Below are 19,821 nucleotides of genomic sequence, written 5' to 3' on the forward strand. Positions count from 1 at the left end.
GGGCAGTATGACGCAACCGAACTGCATAATTTGAGAAAAATGATTGCACGAGACTGAAGACAACGTTTGTTTAAAGCTGTCACCATCAGCAGAAATCTGAAAAAATTCTGCTTGTTAATCTGAGCATTGATCTTCATTTTCTTCATACAAACAATATAAACTTTAGAAGTGCAATTTTTCGATTTTTTGGTTTTCTTCAAACTCAATGCGCTAACATTTTTGATAAGCAGTGGCGTGAACAAAGTCAACCAATCTGTCTCTAACAATAAGGTCGGACCTCTTATTCGAATTGTATTATTATAGACATAGAGATCTGTCAACATGTTCCCTCGCTTATTTCCCTACCCATCAATTTTAGGAATTCGGTCTTATTAGATGAAACCTAGTAATTCTAGTGATTGAGAACACATCTGTTCACATAATTTCAAAATGATGAATAAGCTAAATAACTAACAATAAAACAAACAAGAATTGCATGATTGTTTTCTTAATAGTTCTGGGCCATCATTGCAACATCTATAAAGGTGAACTGTCATTGTTATATTGTTGGAGTGGTTGAAGAAATGGACCAAGCCAAGTCAATGAAAATAACTCTAATTGGACACGGATACACAGGGAAAACAAGTCTGCTCAAACAGTTCACAGAAGGCAAGTACGTCACACTCTCTATTTCAATTACAACTGTAAAACTTTTTTTGGAATAATGTCAGGGTATACAATGCTGATCTTCCCTCAACAGTCTGATTTTTGTCTGATCATAGTTTTACTGTTTCGAATAGTTTATCATAATTGCATCGTTTCGTACAATCCATCGGATTGGAAGCATAAACTCGCTTCGCAGAATTACTTCGCAATGATTCAAGCTATGATTCTGGAGGCCCTGTTTGTAAGTTAGGCTAAAGAGCAATTTTCAGCTACAATCAAAATGTGATTGATTGCAATGCTAAACAACTACGTGCTTGAAACTTAACATAACTTCTAACGATATTGTCAGATTGACTTGGTCTTCGAGCATAGTATTTCATGAACATAAAAGCATTAGCATTTCAAAGATGTGAATAAACTAATGTTGCATCGTAACACTGTCTATAAATTCTTTTATATTCGCCGTAAAAATACCAGACGGAGCTGAAGTCAAGTGTGGAAATCTTCAGTCGACTAGGTATCCACTATGGTTTTATCTAAAGTACAAGGGATTTGAGTCGAGCATGCTCTTTCATACAAGACGCTTTTCGTTCATTGTCGTTTCATAAATCGAGGCTTAAACTTGAGCTCTGCTCATTCAATGTAATCATTTTCGAAGATTGCCCAGAATGAAGTCCGCGACCCAAAACAAGTAAGCGCCTGAAGGTCTTGGGCCGCGAGGGGTCTAATACCACCGAGTTCATAGTCTGGATCCTTCCTTGGTCGCGGCATTGCCTCTGGTTCCATGCCTGAATAATGTCGAGGGCATTATCATAATTAGCAACATTTGACTCATTTACAGGTGAATTTGACGAGCGTTATGTCGCAACTACGGAGGGAGGTGACTTTAAGAGTTGGGCAGTGGAGAGAGGAGGAGAACTGTATGACCTGAATCTGTGGACTGTTAGTGGACAAGCATGCAGATATCCTGGATCAGTGCCCCCTATTACCTTCAGGGGTTCTAACGCTATTGTACTAGGTGCCTCAACTTAACTCAACTATTTCACTCACTTTACCTCAACGTTATTTGTTACAAAGTAATCTTATTTAGAGAAAATTATAACGTCCAGGGCCCAGGATTTAACAGAAAAATATGGGAAAGATGGAAAAAAGTGTAAAGAGTGCAAAAAAATGTTAGACGGTTAGTGCTACCCTTAAAACTGTTCTAGAGCTCTTTACTAGATCATTTTTTTCTAGATTGTCAAAAATCAAACAGAAAAATTATTTAAAGAGTTTTTCCTGTCTAACAAATGAAATACAAATAAAAGAGTTTTTCGTCCGGCAAAATTTTTGCAAGTGATTTACCTGACCGCCCTCTGGGTTATCATCTTTCCGAAAAATTATGCGGGTTGTTTTCACCTGTACACCATCTTGCCTGTACAGTGTGCAGGAAAGTTAACCTAAAATTATTATTTACTTTTGTGAGCACAATTTGGCACTAGCCGAACGAAAGCGCGCCAAAAAACATCGCCCGTTGATGTGCTCTTCTCAAAAATTTAAATTGGAGAAGATGAATTCTTCCTTCACGTTGAAAAAGATGAAGTAGCCACTGGAACAACACACTCTAGCACAATAGTTAAAATGATTGGCAGGAAAAAACTGTGCAAATTCCAGCAGATGGTCTAAAGAAAATACAAAAATAAGAAAATCACGAAACATTTCAGCCACCAAAGAAAACATAAAAGAAACACACAAAAAATTTTTGTGCTTGCAATTCAGCAAACGCTCTACTAAAACATTGCCTATCAAAAGCTTGTTTCAGATGCTACACAAAATGACTTAAGTAAACTCTACATAGAAAGTTCGCAGAAAATGGTCAAACACAAATGAAGAAAACGTGTTTATAAAAAAAAGTGTACGAAAGACATTTTTAGAGACGCAATTTGCAAGAAATGGAAAACTCAGCAAAACAGAATTTAATTTGAAAAAAATGCGATTGTCCAGTCATTCCTGAATTGAGGTACTCAAAGAATCAAATATCCACAGAGTGTTTTTACGTTCCAAATAAAAATTTCTAAATATTATCCTTTACAATCAAAACTAGTTTTACAGACTGAGAAAGTAGTTCTGTAACAATTAACCCTGAGCAAACAAATTGCGATCCAATGAAAAATAAACAAAAACAATTTCAACGAGAGCAAAATCTTAAAAATCATTGTATGTATATAAATCATTGTATGTATATAAACATATGCGGAACGCGTCACACAATTGTTCTTGAACTGTTCTGCATTGTAAATTTAACAAAGAGAGCCATATTTATCAAATCAATATCCAATCAGTTATTCAACATTGCACCCTCAACATTGAATGTCAATATAATCAATAACCATAATGAGAAAAATTGAACACTTAGGTATAGTAATCTAAACAATTATTTTTCTAGCACTAACGTAATTAAACATTATTTTTCTAGCATTATCAGAAGATATTGTTTACAGGAGTGCAAAAATTTTTCTGGTCTCTCGAATTACAAAAGTATATTTTGAGTCCGAAAAATTATTCTTAATGTTATTGTTTTCAGACAGATGACAATGTGTCATAAAAACTTTCAACGGAAAAAAATATTCTACAGTTTATTTTAGATTTTTTTTCGAAATTTTATTCTGAGACAGCCAGTTTAAAAAAGACCATGTAGAAAACTGTAAGATGATTAGTTTATAATTTACCATATTTGAGTGGCCAATAAACCAAATAGAATAATTCTTTTGAATTTTTATCTTAAATGAGAATCCTTAATGATAAAAAGAATACATAAATACAAGATTAAACATTTGAAAGATTTCGTATCTACTTCTTAAAATTTACTTTTCTGCGAATATCTTTTAGGACACAAGTATATACGAAAAGACTCTTTTCCATAGCTGCTGTTCTTTAAATAATGATACTGTGCAAATGAAGTCAAAACTGTTTTTTCCTTCAAAATCCTTTTTTCCTTCTTTCTTTAACATTTATTTATTTGAGTGAAAAGCTTAAGCCGGTTAGTTAAAGGTTTGATGCTTCTTGAAGAAAGCCAACAAGTTTCTTCTATTGGTGTTCATCACTCTTCTATTGGCAAAAACAAAATCACTTCCTGTTTGTGAATGTGACGGGATGTTTCAGTCAAAGTTTCCGAAATTTGTATGACACATATCTTGATAGATCTTTTTCTTTCTGATAGCCACATTGAATAATCGAAATCTTTTTCTCTTGAGTTCGCCGGAGATCAATGACATCAAAATGTTAGAGAATAAAGTTGACCACCATTTTTGTCACAAATCAGGCTGGCTTCATTTTCAAACTCTCCATTAACTCCTGCGTCCAATAATAATAATAACATTATTGTGTTCTTTAACTTGCAAAAAATAGATAGCAGAAGAAAAAACAGAGTGACTGGCAAATCTCGCAAAGCACATCAGGCCAATCTTGGCTTTTGGTACTCACGTATTGTTCCAGCTCCGTAAAATTTTTTTGTTGTGGTATTTATATCACCCTGACTGCTTTTTTGAGCAAAATTTGGCACTAACCGAACGAAAAAGCGTCAAAACAGATTGCCCATTGATGAACTCTTCTCAAACGTCTAAATAATTGAAGTAGCCACTGGAACAATACACTCCCGCACAGTAGTTAAAATGATTGGCAGGAAAATCCCAGCAGAAGGTTTAAAGAATAACCAAAAATGAGAAAATCTGGAAAGTTTCAACTACCAATAAAAATATGAAGGAAACACAAGAAAAGGTCATGCTTGCCTTTCAGCAAACGTTCTATGAAAGCATTGCCTATCAAAAGCTTGTTTCAAATGCTACACAAAATGACTTAAGTAAGCTATACAAAAAAATTTCAAACTTAAATGAAGAAAATTGCGTATAAAAAGGTACGAAGGACGAGAAGCAATTTTTATCTTTAGCGATGACATTTTTTAGAGAAGCAATTTGCAAGAATTGGTAGTCTCAGCAAAACAAATTTAAACTAAAAAAATAGAATTTTTACAGTCATTCTTTGAAGTTGCATATCAATTGTTAGATATGTACTAGGTGTGATAAACTCTAGATATCTTAGATCTACTTCAATGAAATAGAAAAAAAAACAGAAAACTGAAAAAGCTGAAAGGTCACATACCGCACCTTTGTCGATTGGAAAATGAAGTTCTTGACGCAATTGATGATTGAAAATGACAAAATTGATGTCAACAGTCACAGTGAGACAATCATTTCACTTTCTGACCCTATCAAGCATAGCATGCAATCTCACTAGTTGGGAAACAAAAACGTTGCAAGCAAATACAACTGAAGTACACAAGGAATCAAATATCCAGTGATTGTTTTTACGTTGCAAATAAAAACTCCAAAACGTTATCCTTTACAATCAAAACTAAATTTACAGTCTGAAAAATCAGTTTTGTAACAATTAACTCTGTGCAAACAAATTGCGATCCAATGAAAAATAAACAAAAACAACTTCAACGAGAGCACAAATTTAAATATCAAAAAATATATATATGCAGAACGCATCGAGCTAGTAGTCACACATTTGTTGTTAAACTGTTCAGCATTGTTAATTTCAACAAAGAGAATAGAATATATCAAATCAAAATCCAGCCAGTAATTCAACATTGTATATTCAACTTTGATTATCAATATACACAATAACCATAGTGAGAAAAATTGAACACTTAGGCATAGTAATCTAAACAACATTGTTCCACATTATTTTTCTAGTTTTATCTGCAGATATTGGTTACACGAGTGCATTAATTTTTCCAGTCTTTTGGATTACAAAAGTCCATTTTGAATCAAAAAATTTATTAAGTATGTTTTTGTTTTCAGACAGATGAGAATGTGTCATAAAAGCTTTCAACGGATAAAAGTTTTCTCCAGTTTATCCTTGAAATTTTTTTATGAAAATTTATTTTACATTGTTAAAGTTGTAGGATGAAAAGTTCATATTTACCATAATTAAGTGGCCAATAAAACAAATAGATTAGTTCTTTTGAAATTTATCTCAAATGAGAATCCTTAATGATTAAAAAAGTGCATAAATACAATGATATAAACATTTGAAAGAATTTATGTCTACTTCTTGAAATTATCTTTTAGAGTACAAGTTTATTCGAAAAGACTTTCATATCTGTTGTTCTTTAAATAATGATACTGTACAAAATATCATTGCTGCAATTGAAGTCAAAATTGTTTTTTCCTTAAAAATCTTTTTTTTCTTCAATCCTTAACATTCATTAGTTTGAGTTAAAAGCTTAAGCCGGTTAATTGAAAGTTTGCTGCCTCTTGAAGAAGGCCAACAATTATCTTCTTTTTTATGTGTTCAGCAGCAATTGGAACAAAATAACTTCCCGTTTGTGAATGTGACGAGATGTTTCAGTCACGGTTTCCCAAATTTGTATGATACTTATTTTGATAGATCTTTGTCTTTGTGATAGCCACATCAGTTAATCCAAAATCTTTTTTCTTGAGTTCGCCGGAGAAATTTATCAAGATTCTTTCATCTGGTTGAATCGATGGTTCAAACTAGCAAGCACCTAATTTTTCAGTTTTCAGGATCAATTTTTTTTCTAATATCATTTTTAAATGACAGACAATTGTAGATTTTTTGTTGTTGTCGTCTAATAATTGTTTCTTCTAGGGCTTGGCGTTTTGAAATTACACAAAGGTGTCCTAGGAATGCTTGAATTTTGTTTCGAAAGAATGCAAAGTCTTTTTCTTACTGTTTATTTTCTAATGTTTGTAAGCTTTTTTGAGCTTTGGCCTCTCAAGATGAGCTCCGGGAACAAAAAAAATTGTACATTCAGTCCGATTTTGTAACATCGTTCTCCACCAAAACGCTCTAATAATTATTATACTATCCTGATTATATTGATAATTTCTGATTTTATTTTTATTCTAAATTTTCTAATTTCTTTCATGTCTTTGTTTGCACAAATGTCTCTGAACCACAAGTTTACATATAAACTTTTTATACTGAATACATACTATCATGATCAAAATACCAGTTTTGTCATTTTATTCTTGTTCTAAATTTTCTAATGTCACTGTTGTTATCGTTTGCGCAAATGTCTCTATGTATTCACTGCTTATCAGTGAAGACCAAAACTTAAACAAAATTGGTTACTAAAACGGTGCCATGGTGCAATGAACGTTAAACAAGTCATTGAGAACTGCACAGACAGCATCGTTACAACTCTTTTCTTTCACACATTTCAAACCCAACTGGGAATTTAAAAATGTTCTCAAATTTTTCCCTCATAGTGAAGGTATTTTGTCGAAAAGTTTACAGCAAAAATAGGGCTTTATTTCAGAAATCATACATATCGACTTTTCTACGTTTATAATACTTCTGGACTGGGGTGGATTCATATTACTCTTCCAAGGAAAACTAAAAAAACTGACCGTATTAGATGCTATAACATCAAATGCTGAATGATTGTTTTACTTCAGTGTTTGCAATCGTTGACGAGCAGTCGATGACAGTACTTGAAGAGTGGAGGAACAAAGCACTGGAAATAGTCCACCCGGAAACTCCTTTTGTGTTAGTGGCTAACAAGTGTGACAAAAAGCGGATGAGTGAACGTGACATTAGCCAGCTGGCTGAGCAGAGTGGCTACGACTTGTGGTTCCAGACTTCGGCCAAGACTGGAGAGAACGTCAGTCGTCTATTTGAAGAGACAGCAGATTTGGTCATTTCTAAGACTGCCAATCTCACCAGCAAAAACTCAATATTGAATTTGAGGCCTCCACGACCCAAAAAGAAAAAATGTAAATGTGGTTGATGACTCTATGGTTTGTTCATTCTAGAATTATTAAGCTATAATTAAGTTTAGCATGATACACAATGCTGGAAAATTTGAAAAAAATTGAACGATGTATATAGTCAGTAATAACAAAAAATTTAATAAATTAGTGTTTAGGGTTAATGCTAACATTATATTCAAGATGTTTTTATAATACATGTGTTTATTCCTAAACACTGCTGATGAGGTCTATTTTAAATGCGCATGATGTGCATATGTATATGAAAAAAGTATTGAAAGACATTTATATGCTATAGTATATATAAAGGTGGTGCAAAATTGCGTGGGTCAATGACGGAAAATATTTATTCAAGAAAAAAGTTATTTTTTTGGGTAGCTGTATTAGTATCCAGGTTGAGGTGTTCGTTTGATCAGGACCATCCGGTAAAAAAATCAGTCATGATCAGACTTTAGTTCGATCGAATTCAACACTCATTGTGTGGGAAATCATCGTTACCCTAGTCTATACCTGAAATTTATGAAAAGATTTGAGGACTCCAGTTAAAGTCGAGGCTAATTCTTTTCATAAGTACAGCCATTTTTTTTTCATGACTCGAGTAAAGGTCTTTTCATGCGCTTTTTGTGTCAAGCGTCTTTTCATAGTTATCTTGGGTAGAGCTTGGCCTTTTTATGGGTCGACCAAATTCTTTTCAACAGTCTGTTTCTTAGCAAATTTGGATTTTTTTGAAGGAAATTTTTTCTTTTGTACATACAGAAGAAGCACCTGTGCAAGACTGAAGAGCAATGCACTAGAACACTTTAAAACTAAAGAGTTAAAAACCTGCCAAAAGGCTTAATATATTTTGCTAATTTCAAGAGAAAGCAGTTAACGCAGCTGGACTATATTGCAACAGTAATTGATTAAATAACAATAGATTTTAGTATTCTTCTTCTTAGTGGCCATAATGGAAATGTGGTGTTATTCATTTTCCCTTTCAAATTAAATAATTATCTTAAGGACAAAAACAATCCAGTTTTTTGATAGGTGTGATTTTTGGTTCAGCTAAATCACATTAGACGAAGGAGCATGCTTGCTGACTATGATGTAAGCAATAGTTAGCAATACAATTTCACGTAATATTTTCAATGTTAAAGGACAGTTTTTATTGTCGAGCCAAATTCCAGGATACGTTTCGTTGTCCAGCCCGATTCCAGACGTTTTATTGTCCAGCCAAATTCCAGAGTAAGTTTTTTTTCCAGCCAAATTCGAAGACGTTTGTTTAAGTTCAAACCAAAATCAAGAACATCACGCAAAGTCCAGTTAAACCTTTTTCAAACTAAAAGGCTGTGGATGACAGTCTCTTCGTGCTCTAAATCGGTAGAGGAGGGTATTTTAATAACTCCAGGTCTAGAATAGGCAATTTGTTTGATTTGAGTGTGAACTTCAGAAACTTGTTGTCATCTATGTAAAAAATTGGCAAAAAGTTGTCAATCAATATTGGTTTCTGTTGAAAATGTTGATCAACTAATCATCAACTTTCCAGGGAGATATGATGGTCATGCTTTGAGTGTGTCCACAAAACGATGGGGCCCTTATTAGTGACATCATGGCATTTTTTACATCAAAATTCTTTATGGATTTGGCTCTACAGCGCAAAATATTTGAACATCACAATATTTTCGTTTTTTTGTTTCAGCTATTTTTGTTTACTCTTTAATTGATCATTTTATCAATGAGTTCTAACAATAAGTTCTTGTTTTGTCTGGTTTCTGATTTAGAAAAGCAACGCACCAAAATGTTCATCAAACAAGCGACAACTGCAACTTTAGAAAGTTTCGATTATTTCAGCACCTTAGTGAAGAAGAGAGAATTTCAGCGTATCCCGTACATGATTTCAACATTTTTAAGTTTGTGAGGGCGCCTTTATATGAAGGCCTCACAAATCAATCAAAACTCTGCGTTGTTTTATAAGAAAGCATAAATCACAATAAAACGGAAGGAAGAGAATTACTTTTAAACTACCTATTTTCACTCAATCAAGAAACGTCTTCCAGCTGGGATGACTGTTTTGTTATAGGTGTTGACAAAATAAGTCAGCCTGTTGGCAGTTTTGAGTGTTTTTCAATTTAAACTGCTCTGGCGCAATGCAATGATGGTTAGCCTTGCCCCTGCTTCGGTGTATAAAGAAACATAAAATTAAATACTACAAATAAGCAAAAATGTAGACTTATGAAAAGACTGCTTGCTCGACCCATGAAAAAACCGTGCTCGACAGGCGCTGAAAAATACTTTTGAGCGGGTAATTTTACTAGCTCTGTTTTATGGCACCGATTTAAATTACGACAGGATTAAGTTTTTGTTGCGGGATCTGTCATCGCCAAATTAAATGAAAACACAAAAGTTTTTTTTTTCAAATGTCTTTTCTTCTGGAAGCAAATATTTTTCTTTAAAACAAATTAAAAGGCAATTAAAAACTTTCAATATTTAAAATCTGGATGACTTTGGGGTTTATCAACTGAATGCTTAAACTTTTGAGGTTTAGATATTCTTCTCATTATTCGAAAAATTGATGTGCCCCTTGTCGTGGTAACGCTTTTTTGCCCAAATATCTGTTTTTGCATACAATTTCTATCACAACTTTTGTTAGGCTGATATATTAGTTTCTGTGGCACTATTCAGCGGTGAAATACAATGTGTCGACTTCCAGGGTTTTTGAATTGATGCAAATTTGCATGTCAACAATTGCTTGTTGTAACGACTCACGCGCACACATTGTGGAATCTAAAATAAAGAAAATTTATTGCACACAAATTATTCGACATTGATGCAGCATCAGAATACAAGCTTGATATTTCTTCATTCTTCCCGGGCCAAGGAGAATAAAACCATACTAGAATGGGTCCAAGGGGGTAAAATAATGTATAATAAATAAAATAAAAAATTTGTTTTCAGTACCAAATATTCAAGCTTCGAATAATTAAACTAAATTAGAGTTAAAGCGTCGTACTGAACGATTGCTAAGAGGCAGTTTGCCTGTTTCAGCACCGTTACAGAGATATTCAAAATTAGATTATGTGTTCGAAATTCATTTAGTTACTTATATTGAGACCATTCAAGAGGAACTGGAAAAAAGGGGGGTTTGATAAGCTAATTTTACGCACCAACTGTCTAATTGGTTTTACTTAAAAAAAGTTCTTTTTTTCTTTGTTATGGAGCATACTACCAATACATTTTTCCAAAAAAAATCGGAATCGTTTATGTAATTGTCCAGAAAGGAGTGTAGCAGTTTTTTTAATCTCTTTTCTGTGCAGATTCTCAAACTTTTTATTATATCAAAATCAAAAGTGGATAGGCTATTGTAGAGTATTCTCAATCGAACTGAGATTAGTTTTCGTTTCTTGCGTGTTAATTTTTCTATGAGAGGTATTGTTTTGATTCTTCGCTCATTGTTAAATTATCTGTCAACTTCCTTGTCAGTTATAAACAAGTTAATAGATTCACTAGGATGTTCTCTTTTGATTACTTTAGATAAAAGTTTCAGACGTTCGTACACGTGTAGCTCAAATACTGATGGGATTTTGTTTTTTGATCTACAACTACAAACTTCTTTATATTTTGGGAACCCAAAAACTATTCTGATTAGGAAATTTTGTTGATGTTGTAGTCTTTCAAGAACACTTTTGTTTGCCGTGCCATATATTAGAACTCCGTATTGATACTGTGGTTGAACGTATTGTTTATTAATTTTTAGAAGTAATTCTCTTTGCAGATATTTCTTTGTTTGATATAAAATCGAAATGTACTGGTAACACTTCTTTTGAACATAGTCTATGTGCTCTTCAAAAGTGAGTTTGTTGTCAATTTTAAAACCTAACTATTTGACACATTTGCTCTTCTCTACTTCTTCTCCATTCCAAATAAGTTTTTTGTCTGATAAGTTGTTGGGTCCTAGCAGAAGTAGTTGTGTTTTTTTTAATATTTGGTGTCAGTTTGTTACTCTCTAGCCAGCTGGACATCAACTTCAGATCAATGGTATGTTCAGTTTGCTCATATTTGCCAAATATGTTTGTGTCATCTGCGTATAACAGAATATTATTGTGCTTTGGTATGTCTACGATATGGTTTATATATATTAGAAACAGAAGTGGTCCTAATACCGATCCTTGAGGCACTCCGCACTCAATTTTTTTTAATTGAGGAAGATCTCCCTTTATATCGAACGAATTGTTTGCGATCTTTAAGATAAGATGTATGGCTGCAATGGGAGAATTCATAAAATATTGTCCAAATGCAACCCCCAAGTTTACAACATTTGCTCCCTCTTGGAATCCGACGACAGTCTAAGAAAATGTAAATGTTTTGAAACAGGTAATGTGCGAAGTCCTCACATGATGTTTACTTTCGTTCCACCAAAATTTTCTTCGAACAAACAAATTTTTCAGCTCTATCTTAGAAGAGTCTTAGCATGCTGTGCTGTGACAGACTTCAAAATTATGCTCAGAATCAGTTCCTGTAGAATAGTTAGAAAGTGGGCTAATTGTTTTGGTGAAATTCGATAACGCTATATCCTCAAAAACATTTTTGAAAGGTTTTCAGAGTGAATGAACTGTGATTAGAAAGTCACAAATTGTGATCTAAAATTTTTCCTAAATGCCAAGAGTTTAATAGAATTAATCTGCAATTAAGTCCTCAACACAGCATGAAATAGCAGTCAATTGTCAATATTGTGCGCCGTCCGTTCTGGCTGTTTATTGGTCAGTATGCATTGGTGACAATCTCAAGTATTTCTTTGCACATTGGATCCAGCTCACCATCTCCACCTAAAACGTGTAAAATATTTGAGCAACCTGTGAATAAATTTAACCAGAGTTTCAAAATTTATGGATTACCTAATGGAAAATTCTGAGCAAGCTCAAGCTTCTAGTAATTCGGTATTTTGCAGAACTTTAGTTGAGAGATCCATTTATGAAAAAGCTGGAGTGCTGGTCTGCAGATTCACTCATAACAGACCCCCAAATTAGAGTGGAAGGTCATTTGTAATATACACTCGGAAAAATGAGGGGAAAAGGCTATGGTGGAACACTGAAAATTTTAATCAAATTACACTTTTCAATAAATTCTTTGAGCAACTTTTCCATTATTCAAAAAAAATTATATAAAATAAAAACAGAATATGGTTTGAAACTTTAAAAAACACTCTTGTGCATCAAATTTACTGAAAAGAGTTTACTTTGATTGAGTAACAAGGAACTCGTAGCAATATAGAAGAGGACAAAAAATTGGAGGTGTGAGTTCGACACCAACTGGAAGAGCTGAACATATTTTAATTAAATTAAACTTTTCCTGACACCCTTCTGACTAAATTTTCCAGTCCGAAATTCCAAACTTTTTAACTATAAAGCTGAGAAATGCCGTGTTAAATTTACAAAAATTCCAACTTTTGCACTCTTCTACCCGTTATTTTGCCCAAAGTTCTCGGCCTGGTTCCAGGACAAGCAGGATTGGGGGTAATTCCCGGCTGAGTGAAAAGTTGTTTCATTTCACTGCAAAGATCTTACATTATCCTCCTGCACTGTTTTCCATCTTCCACCACTGCACCTCCTGTCATTACAAATTAAAAAAGTATTTAAAACACTTACTAACTTATGAAAAAAGATCAAACACATTAAAGAAGCCGTGAATTATTTCACATGGGAGGTGACCGTGTGATTGTCATTGAAATGATCAACAAAGAGTAGATTCTACACTCTCCACTCTCCTACCGCCCCCCCCCCCCCAAAAAAAAATGAGGGATAAAATTACATAAGTTCACCACATACCTCGCTAAATTAGGTAATTTCACGCATTCACCTTATTCACTGCTAATCATTCACAATTTTAATATATTTCTCCGAGCGGTAAATTGCAAGTTTTAGCATAAAGCTTTAGAAGTAAACTCAAAGTGTTAGAAGTAAACTCTGAACGGTAAGAACATCTCTAAGTGTGACGCCTTAAGTTATTTTTATTTAACCACTAATCTTAAAATTTTGTATTTTTGGTGCCGATAGCTCGGCCAGGGATGCCTTTTCACGCCTAAGTATTGCGAAAAGAGCTTATGAATATAAAATTGAGTGAATGCGCTACAAATACGCTCTCATCTGAAAAGAACCCGCTCTCGTTCACCCCATTGCGTTGAATCGGAGATCTAAGGCTGTAAAATATTTATTTTTGTCCTCTTTCCTCTCGTTGCCCTGTTATTTTCAAGGAAGTTCCCTCAAAACAAGAGAGTAAATCGTTGTCCTGGACTTAATACATGTGTATAGCTTACTAAAGTCCAGTTGGTCCACTTTTCCCTGGTATACCATCTCCCCATTGACTGTGATTGCCAATTCATTGAGGTTCTTTGTCTGGTGATAAATCATCTGGTGCTCGTTTGCCTCCAGAAGTGTACGCAGGCCATCAAGCCTAGCTGGCTCATAAGTCAGACTACCCAGACAGTTCCTGTATGGTCCGTAGCTAACGAAAACTTTGGTTCTTAACGGCATTGCGAATATTTATTGATAACGGCGATGAGTGAAAAACAACTTTATTAGTAATCTCTATAAAATTTCTCGAATTGTCTACAAAAAACTAGTTTACAAACTAAGCTTGTGTTGTTTTCAAAAAGCAGCTTAAACGTATAAGCTATGCACGAACTATGTATTCAAGTCAGCCCTCGTAACTTTCTCTGTGCTTTGTAGAAAAGTACACAACGAAAAATGATAAAGATTAAGTAGCGTAAAACCGAGAGAAAAGCAAAAGTTAAAAGAAAACGACGTTCAAAGCACTATGCGAAGAAGAACGCCCGGGTGGCACAGAAAAGGAAGTCAACAAACAAATATTACAAATGAATAAGGAGAAAAGAAAAGAAGATGGGAAAACGGAGCTAAATCAAAACAAAGCAGAAAGTTATTTCGTGGACCACGCCGAAATTAGATGCAAAATATGTTGTACGTATCCATCTGTGTGTAAAAAATAATGATCTCTTATAAGCGCACTGCAAAGAAAATTTTGATTGTCAAATATTTAACACAAAGCTGAGAACACTTTCGCAAGAATTTTAAAAACAGCATTCATATATATATATATATATATATATATATATATATATATATATATATATATGTATATAAATATATTATATATATGTATATATATATATATATATATATATATATATATATATATTCAAATTGTGTTGATTGTATGAAATTACAGCAACACGAGATTTTTAATCTCAAAAATGATTAACACTACTATCCAGGTGGAACTACCGCTTGACGCCGGCAGCCCTCCTCTCTTACTCAGTATTGAAATCACTTGAGAGAAGTGACAACTGAATTAAATAAAAATCCTTTCAAGCTCACTCCAAGTGGAACCTAAAGATTAAATGAACCTAATTTCCACAGCAAAAAACAAAGCAGACAAGTCATCTTTTCTTAAGACAATGTCGAACTGATGTTTGATTTTAAGAAAAAATATTTAAAAAAATTGGACCCTATTCCAAAAACTACAGAATCAGATTACAATTCCTGAAAAACTTTTCTTTAAAAAAACTTTTTTCCTGGTTTTGCGCAAATATTTATAAAACGCAAAACTAGAAAATTTCGCCACTGATTGACTGGCTAACATCGGTTGAAAAAAATATTGTAAAAAAATCGTATTGAATAAATTTGAGGAATATTGCTTAAGCAATTATTAATAGAGCTAACCAATCGTCATGGTGCGACATGAAACAAACAATCTAATTAGTTGAGAACTTCTCAAAAAACTTGGAAACTTCCTATGTCAAAACATGTGGTTTTCCATGTTCATCAATCAGTCAATTTAATGTATAGACAATGAGATAAACATATTTTTCTTATGTCGTATTGATGCAAAGATACTAAAATTTAAGATTATGCCAGTATTAGTGGATTTTTGATACCAATAACAGCTAATGTTTCTATGATCGTTTAAATTTATGTTCAAATCTAGGAAAACAAGGTTTCCATTACCGTTGGGTGTTTCAAGAATGAATTTTAGGTTTTTCAGAAGAGGTTCACATCCTCAACGTTTTCTGATGATTCCCCTAAAAAATGCACACTATGTTATTCAAATACCTCTTGAATAATTTTAGTTCCTGTGTGTCCTCTGTTGTATCTTTTTTTACCCAATAGGAAGAGATTCATAAGAATTCCTGTATGTTTTTTTTAACCTCCATGCCTGTTTGCCGCATCAACACGATTATTATTTGAGTTAACAATCTCAAAAACTCCATTTATAAGGAAATTGGAGATTTCTTTGTTTAAGCAGCGACAAGACGCACCATTATCCATTATTGTCGACGCTTCCGTTAGCAGTAATTGCGTCTCTATAGTTATCAACGTTCTCGAAATCCTGGAAGTCCTGCTTTTGAAGGTTTATGAAATCATGTTTGACAAATTTTGCTCTATGCACTTTGGAATGGTAGTTTTAATTGCCTCAGTAATAGAGAAACTGTTTTCTATAACCACAGACAACAATTTTTCTTCGGATCTGAACAAGCTGCTATTGTCTTAGAATATGTCACAGATCCGCAGGCAGATATTTGATGCTCTCAACCACTTAACAGTAAAGATAGGCAGGCACCATGTTACCAAGCATTGCTTTTCTCACAGCCAACGGCGGATATATCGTCATGCTTAACCTGTTTCTTGCACGTTTGACATTTGCGATATTCGCCTGTCGTCCATTCATCATTCAAAATATGAAACTTCTTTTAAATATTACATAGTAGTTTTTTATTTGTTCGGATCTAGAGATTTGGACGATACAAAATTATTTATGAAGAGGTATTGCTGGGAGGGCCCGGGACTAGCCAAAATTCACCCAGTAATAGGAAGGGGACACATCTTGATTTAGTTTTGTCTTGCTGTTTTTTTTTACCTGTATGTGTTCTGTTTTAACTGTAAGTCAGTCCTATTCTTTGGATGGACTAAATAAAATTTGGACTAATTCAAACAGGTATTCTGTTTGCACTCTTCAGCATAACCCAGGTTGAGGTCCAGAACCAAATTGACTTCTGATCAGACCCAGTCGAGCGCACACCCGTGTGTTCCCAGACCGAAATTACAGGGTCTTTTCGGAAGTTCGAGCGCACTACGGTCTGATCATGGTCTGGAGATGGTCTGATCAGAGGTCATTTTGGTCTGAAAAGACTGATCATAGGCGGATTCGAGCGCACTTGGGTCTGATCAGAGGAAAATTCGAGCGCAATTGGGTCTGATCATAGGCGGATTCGAGCGCTTTTTTGTCTGATCAGAGGCGACTTCGAGCGCAATTGGATCTGATCATAAATGTCTTCAAACGCAATTGGGTCTGATCAGGGACCATTTCGAGCGCACTATTTTTTTCATTTTTTGTTTTTTTTACTGAAAGATGTTGGCTCTGCCAAGAGGCAGCCAAAAAGCAGCTTTCTGATCACAGAATCATCTAAAGTCCGATAGCTCTGATCAGAAAAAAAGAGTCCAGCAGATAGCTGAGGCCGGTCCACTTTAGAAGAAATTTTGATCAACTGGAGACCACGACGTTTCTTATGGAAAGCTGTCTTATTTCATCCATTGGTGTCAGAATTATAAACTAATCGGTACACTAAATGAAATTTGTTCTCAACAGTTGGGTTTTGTTTTCTTTAGCAATATTTTAAAATTGATTTTTCCTTAGATGAATTAAATACAGCAAACATCAGTTTTTATGAAATGAATATATTATAGCAAAATTAGGACATTTTTTCATAGGTAAAATCTGTCTCTGATCAGACTATTTCGAGCGCGCTTGAGTCTGATCAGAACCCGTTTGGAGCGCACTTCAGTCTGATCATAAATAGCTGCAAGCGCAACTGGGTCTGATCATAACTGCTTCGAGCGCAACTGGGTCTGATCATAACCTCTTCGAGCGCATTTGAGTCTGATCATAGTCTGATTAAGGTCTGGGAAATGGTCTGAATTTGAGTCTGGACCATGGTCTGAAGATGGTCTGATCAGAACACCTTCGGTCTGAAAAGTCTGGTCAGAGACCTTCTGTGTCTGGAAAGTCTGATCAGGGTGAATTTCCGTCTGGAAATTCTGATCAGAGATATTTTCGGTCTGGAAAGTCTAATCAGAAGCAAATTTGGGTCTGGACCTCAACCTGGGAACCCAGAAGTCTCAACTACTGAACTACTACTAGAATTCAAGTCGTACTGTTTATAGTATACTCCTCATCTTTGCTGTAAACTCTTTTCATGAATTCATTTTGTTGATAGAATTTTAATAGAAGTGATAGAAAAGCTCAATTCCAGGTTGAAAGAAGAACAAATAAACACAATGCAAGAATGATGAAACAATTAAAACAAGTTTTTGTAGGAACGTCAGGATTTACAGGTGCTATTAGTAAACTAACAACAGTTCGAAATGAAGTATATAGCTTCCTCTTGGAGGTAAAAGTCGAGGGTGTTTTAGAGTTAGATAATCTCATTTCGAAACTTACAATTTTTGTCTCGCCAAGAAATATTTCAGCTATTTGAACTCTCAAAAGAACTTGCCCGTCAGATTGCAAAAAATCCCAACTTCTTTGTGCGGAATAAACTATTCCAAAATTTTATTTTGAAATCCACATCTGAGAGAGAGTTCCTAACTTTTTAAAAATAAAATGTGACTTTACTTATTCTCTAGTATACAATTGACAACATCCCACCAAGTATAGAGGTTCAACAAAAGTTTTATTCGAGCTCTTATTAAATCAGGCAGCAGCTCGTTGATTGAATTTTTTCAGTCTTCTCATGGAAATTATCAAGACACCTTGAGAAAGATACGCAGAGGAAAACTAAAAGAGTGAAGCATAAGGTGTTTCCATGAAACATTCAACAGCGGTTCCATGAAACAGCTGTTCCATGAAAAAGTAAGGCAGAGTTCAACACCCAAACGATGAATGATTGTTGTGCTGATACGGTGGTTCAATGAAACGGCGGTTACATGAAAGATTCAAGCACATTTCAACTGATACGTTGGTTCCACGAGACATTCAAAACCCAAATCTTGAATGTTTGTAGTGCTGTCCAAGACGTAAACTTTTAAGAATAAACCAATGGATTTAGTTTAGTTAAAAACATAGATTCACTTATTCTCTGGTGAAAATGGAGCTCATTCTCGTCGATCCAGAGTAACAAATATTCAATACCGACCTTCGTTAAAATCTTCTGATCATCGCAATAAAGATAGAAGTCGCTATGATTAATAGCTTGCGGCACATCGTTTAGGAAAAAATCAAGCAAGGTTCCCAAGACTCTTTCTCGAAGCACACTAGTCATATTAAGCAGATCGCGGCATTAACAGCACTCATGGGCACCTCTCGGCAATGATTCTTCTAGCGTCCAACATTCGCAGTCTGTCCCATTGATTTGAGACCCATATGTACTATAAATTTTTTTTACAATTTCTGAGAAATCCGCATCAAGGCGACTTTAAATGAGCTGTCATTCTCAGCAACTCCAGCTATAAAGATTTGAATAAATTTGAGAGATCAAACCAACCAGAGTTGCAACAATGTGCAACAGGAAGTGCAAATCACAACTCCAGCTGCAAAGAGGCTAAGCCAGGTAACGCCCTGTTCAAGAAGGCCCTCTTCGCTATCCAAAGCAGGTGTCCGGAGGTTTTGTTTTTAACCGATAGCGCCAAGTATGCTTAAAACAATAGCTTAGTTATATTAGGGCTGGACAAGAACCTAGACGAGGTCAAAGCCACCATCAACAACGCAACCAAAAAAGAGCCTAGAGTGCATCCGAAGCAAAACCGCCAAAGCACCAACCCAGCTAGTGGGAGCCTTTACGAGATGCAAAACCAAGAAAGCGCCACGTGATCAGCCACGGCCTGATGATCGGCCTCACCAATTACCGATGTGAAGAGTCAAAACAAGCCAAAAGCTCTTCTCCTCCTCTTCCATGACAAATATGGTGATCCAAATGCCATCCCTGCCAAGGCTTTGGTCACAAGGCAAACGCGTTCACCCAAGAAGTTAGATGCATCAGATGTAGACGTCATCGCAAGATAGCTGACTTCACAGTCTCCAGAGATACCCCCAAGTTTGCCAACTGCCAGGGAGACCACGCTGCCAACTACAAGGGCTGCATCATTTTCAAGGACGAAAAAGCCCTGAATGGAAGCCTAACAGCGCAAGACCTCAAAAGAATCCTAACAGCAGTCAACCGAATAGTAGATGATGCCGTGTTCACAGCCAAGTCCACAGGAAACTAATTTTGACCTTGACAAGTTCCACCAGCAATGCATAGAGAGACAAGAAGTCTACTTCTACAGTCTCATCGACAGTCTTTTCAAGGTGCAACCGTTGCTTGAATGTCAATTTGAAAATTTTTAGGCAGAACATGCATTCTGCACTTAAT

General features: G+C 35.0%; 3 protein-coding genes across 3 annotated transcripts in view; 2 read left to right on the plus strand and 1 right to left on the minus strand.

The window, feature by feature from the left end:
- The first annotated feature begins 471 nt into the window (after positions 1–471).
- Positions 472–7,606, plus strand: LOC142340142 (ras-related protein Rab-13-like). The gene is made up of 3 exons (XM_075390616.1): positions 472–648; positions 1,487–1,663; positions 7,113–7,606. The coding sequence occupies exons 1-3, from the start codon at positions 564–566 to the stop codon at positions 7,442–7,444; spliced, it is 594 nt and encodes a 197-aa protein (XP_075246731.1). The 5' UTR covers positions 472–563; the 3' UTR covers positions 7,445–7,606.
- A 4,378-nt stretch (positions 7,607–11,984) lies between these two features.
- LOC142340143 (UPF0728 protein-like) lies at positions 11,985–14,138 on the minus strand. Its single transcript, XM_075390617.1, has 2 exons — positions 13,714–14,138; positions 11,985–12,226 (listed from the first exon to the last, which is right to left on the minus strand). The coding sequence occupies exons 1-2, from the start codon at positions 13,928–13,930 to the stop codon at positions 12,162–12,164; spliced, it is 282 nt and encodes a 93-aa protein (XP_075246732.1). The 5' UTR covers positions 13,931–14,138; the 3' UTR covers positions 11,985–12,161.
- Positions 14,139–18,155: 4,017 nt separating this feature from the next.
- Positions 18,156–19,821, plus strand: part of LOC142339509 (uncharacterized) — a 95,765-nt gene continuing 94,099 nt past the window's right edge. The window contains exon 1 of the mRNA XM_075389594.1: positions 18,156–18,165. The gene's annotated coding sequence lies outside the window, so the exon portion shown is untranslated. The remainder of the gene's footprint in view (positions 18,166–19,821) is intronic.

This window comes from Convolutriloba macropyga, chromosome 5 (genome assembly GCF_964194025.1).
Source record: "Convolutriloba macropyga chromosome 5, txConMacr16.3, whole genome shotgun sequence".
Lineage (NCBI taxonomy): Eukaryota > Metazoa > Xenacoelomorpha > Acoela > Convolutidae > Convolutriloba > Convolutriloba macropyga.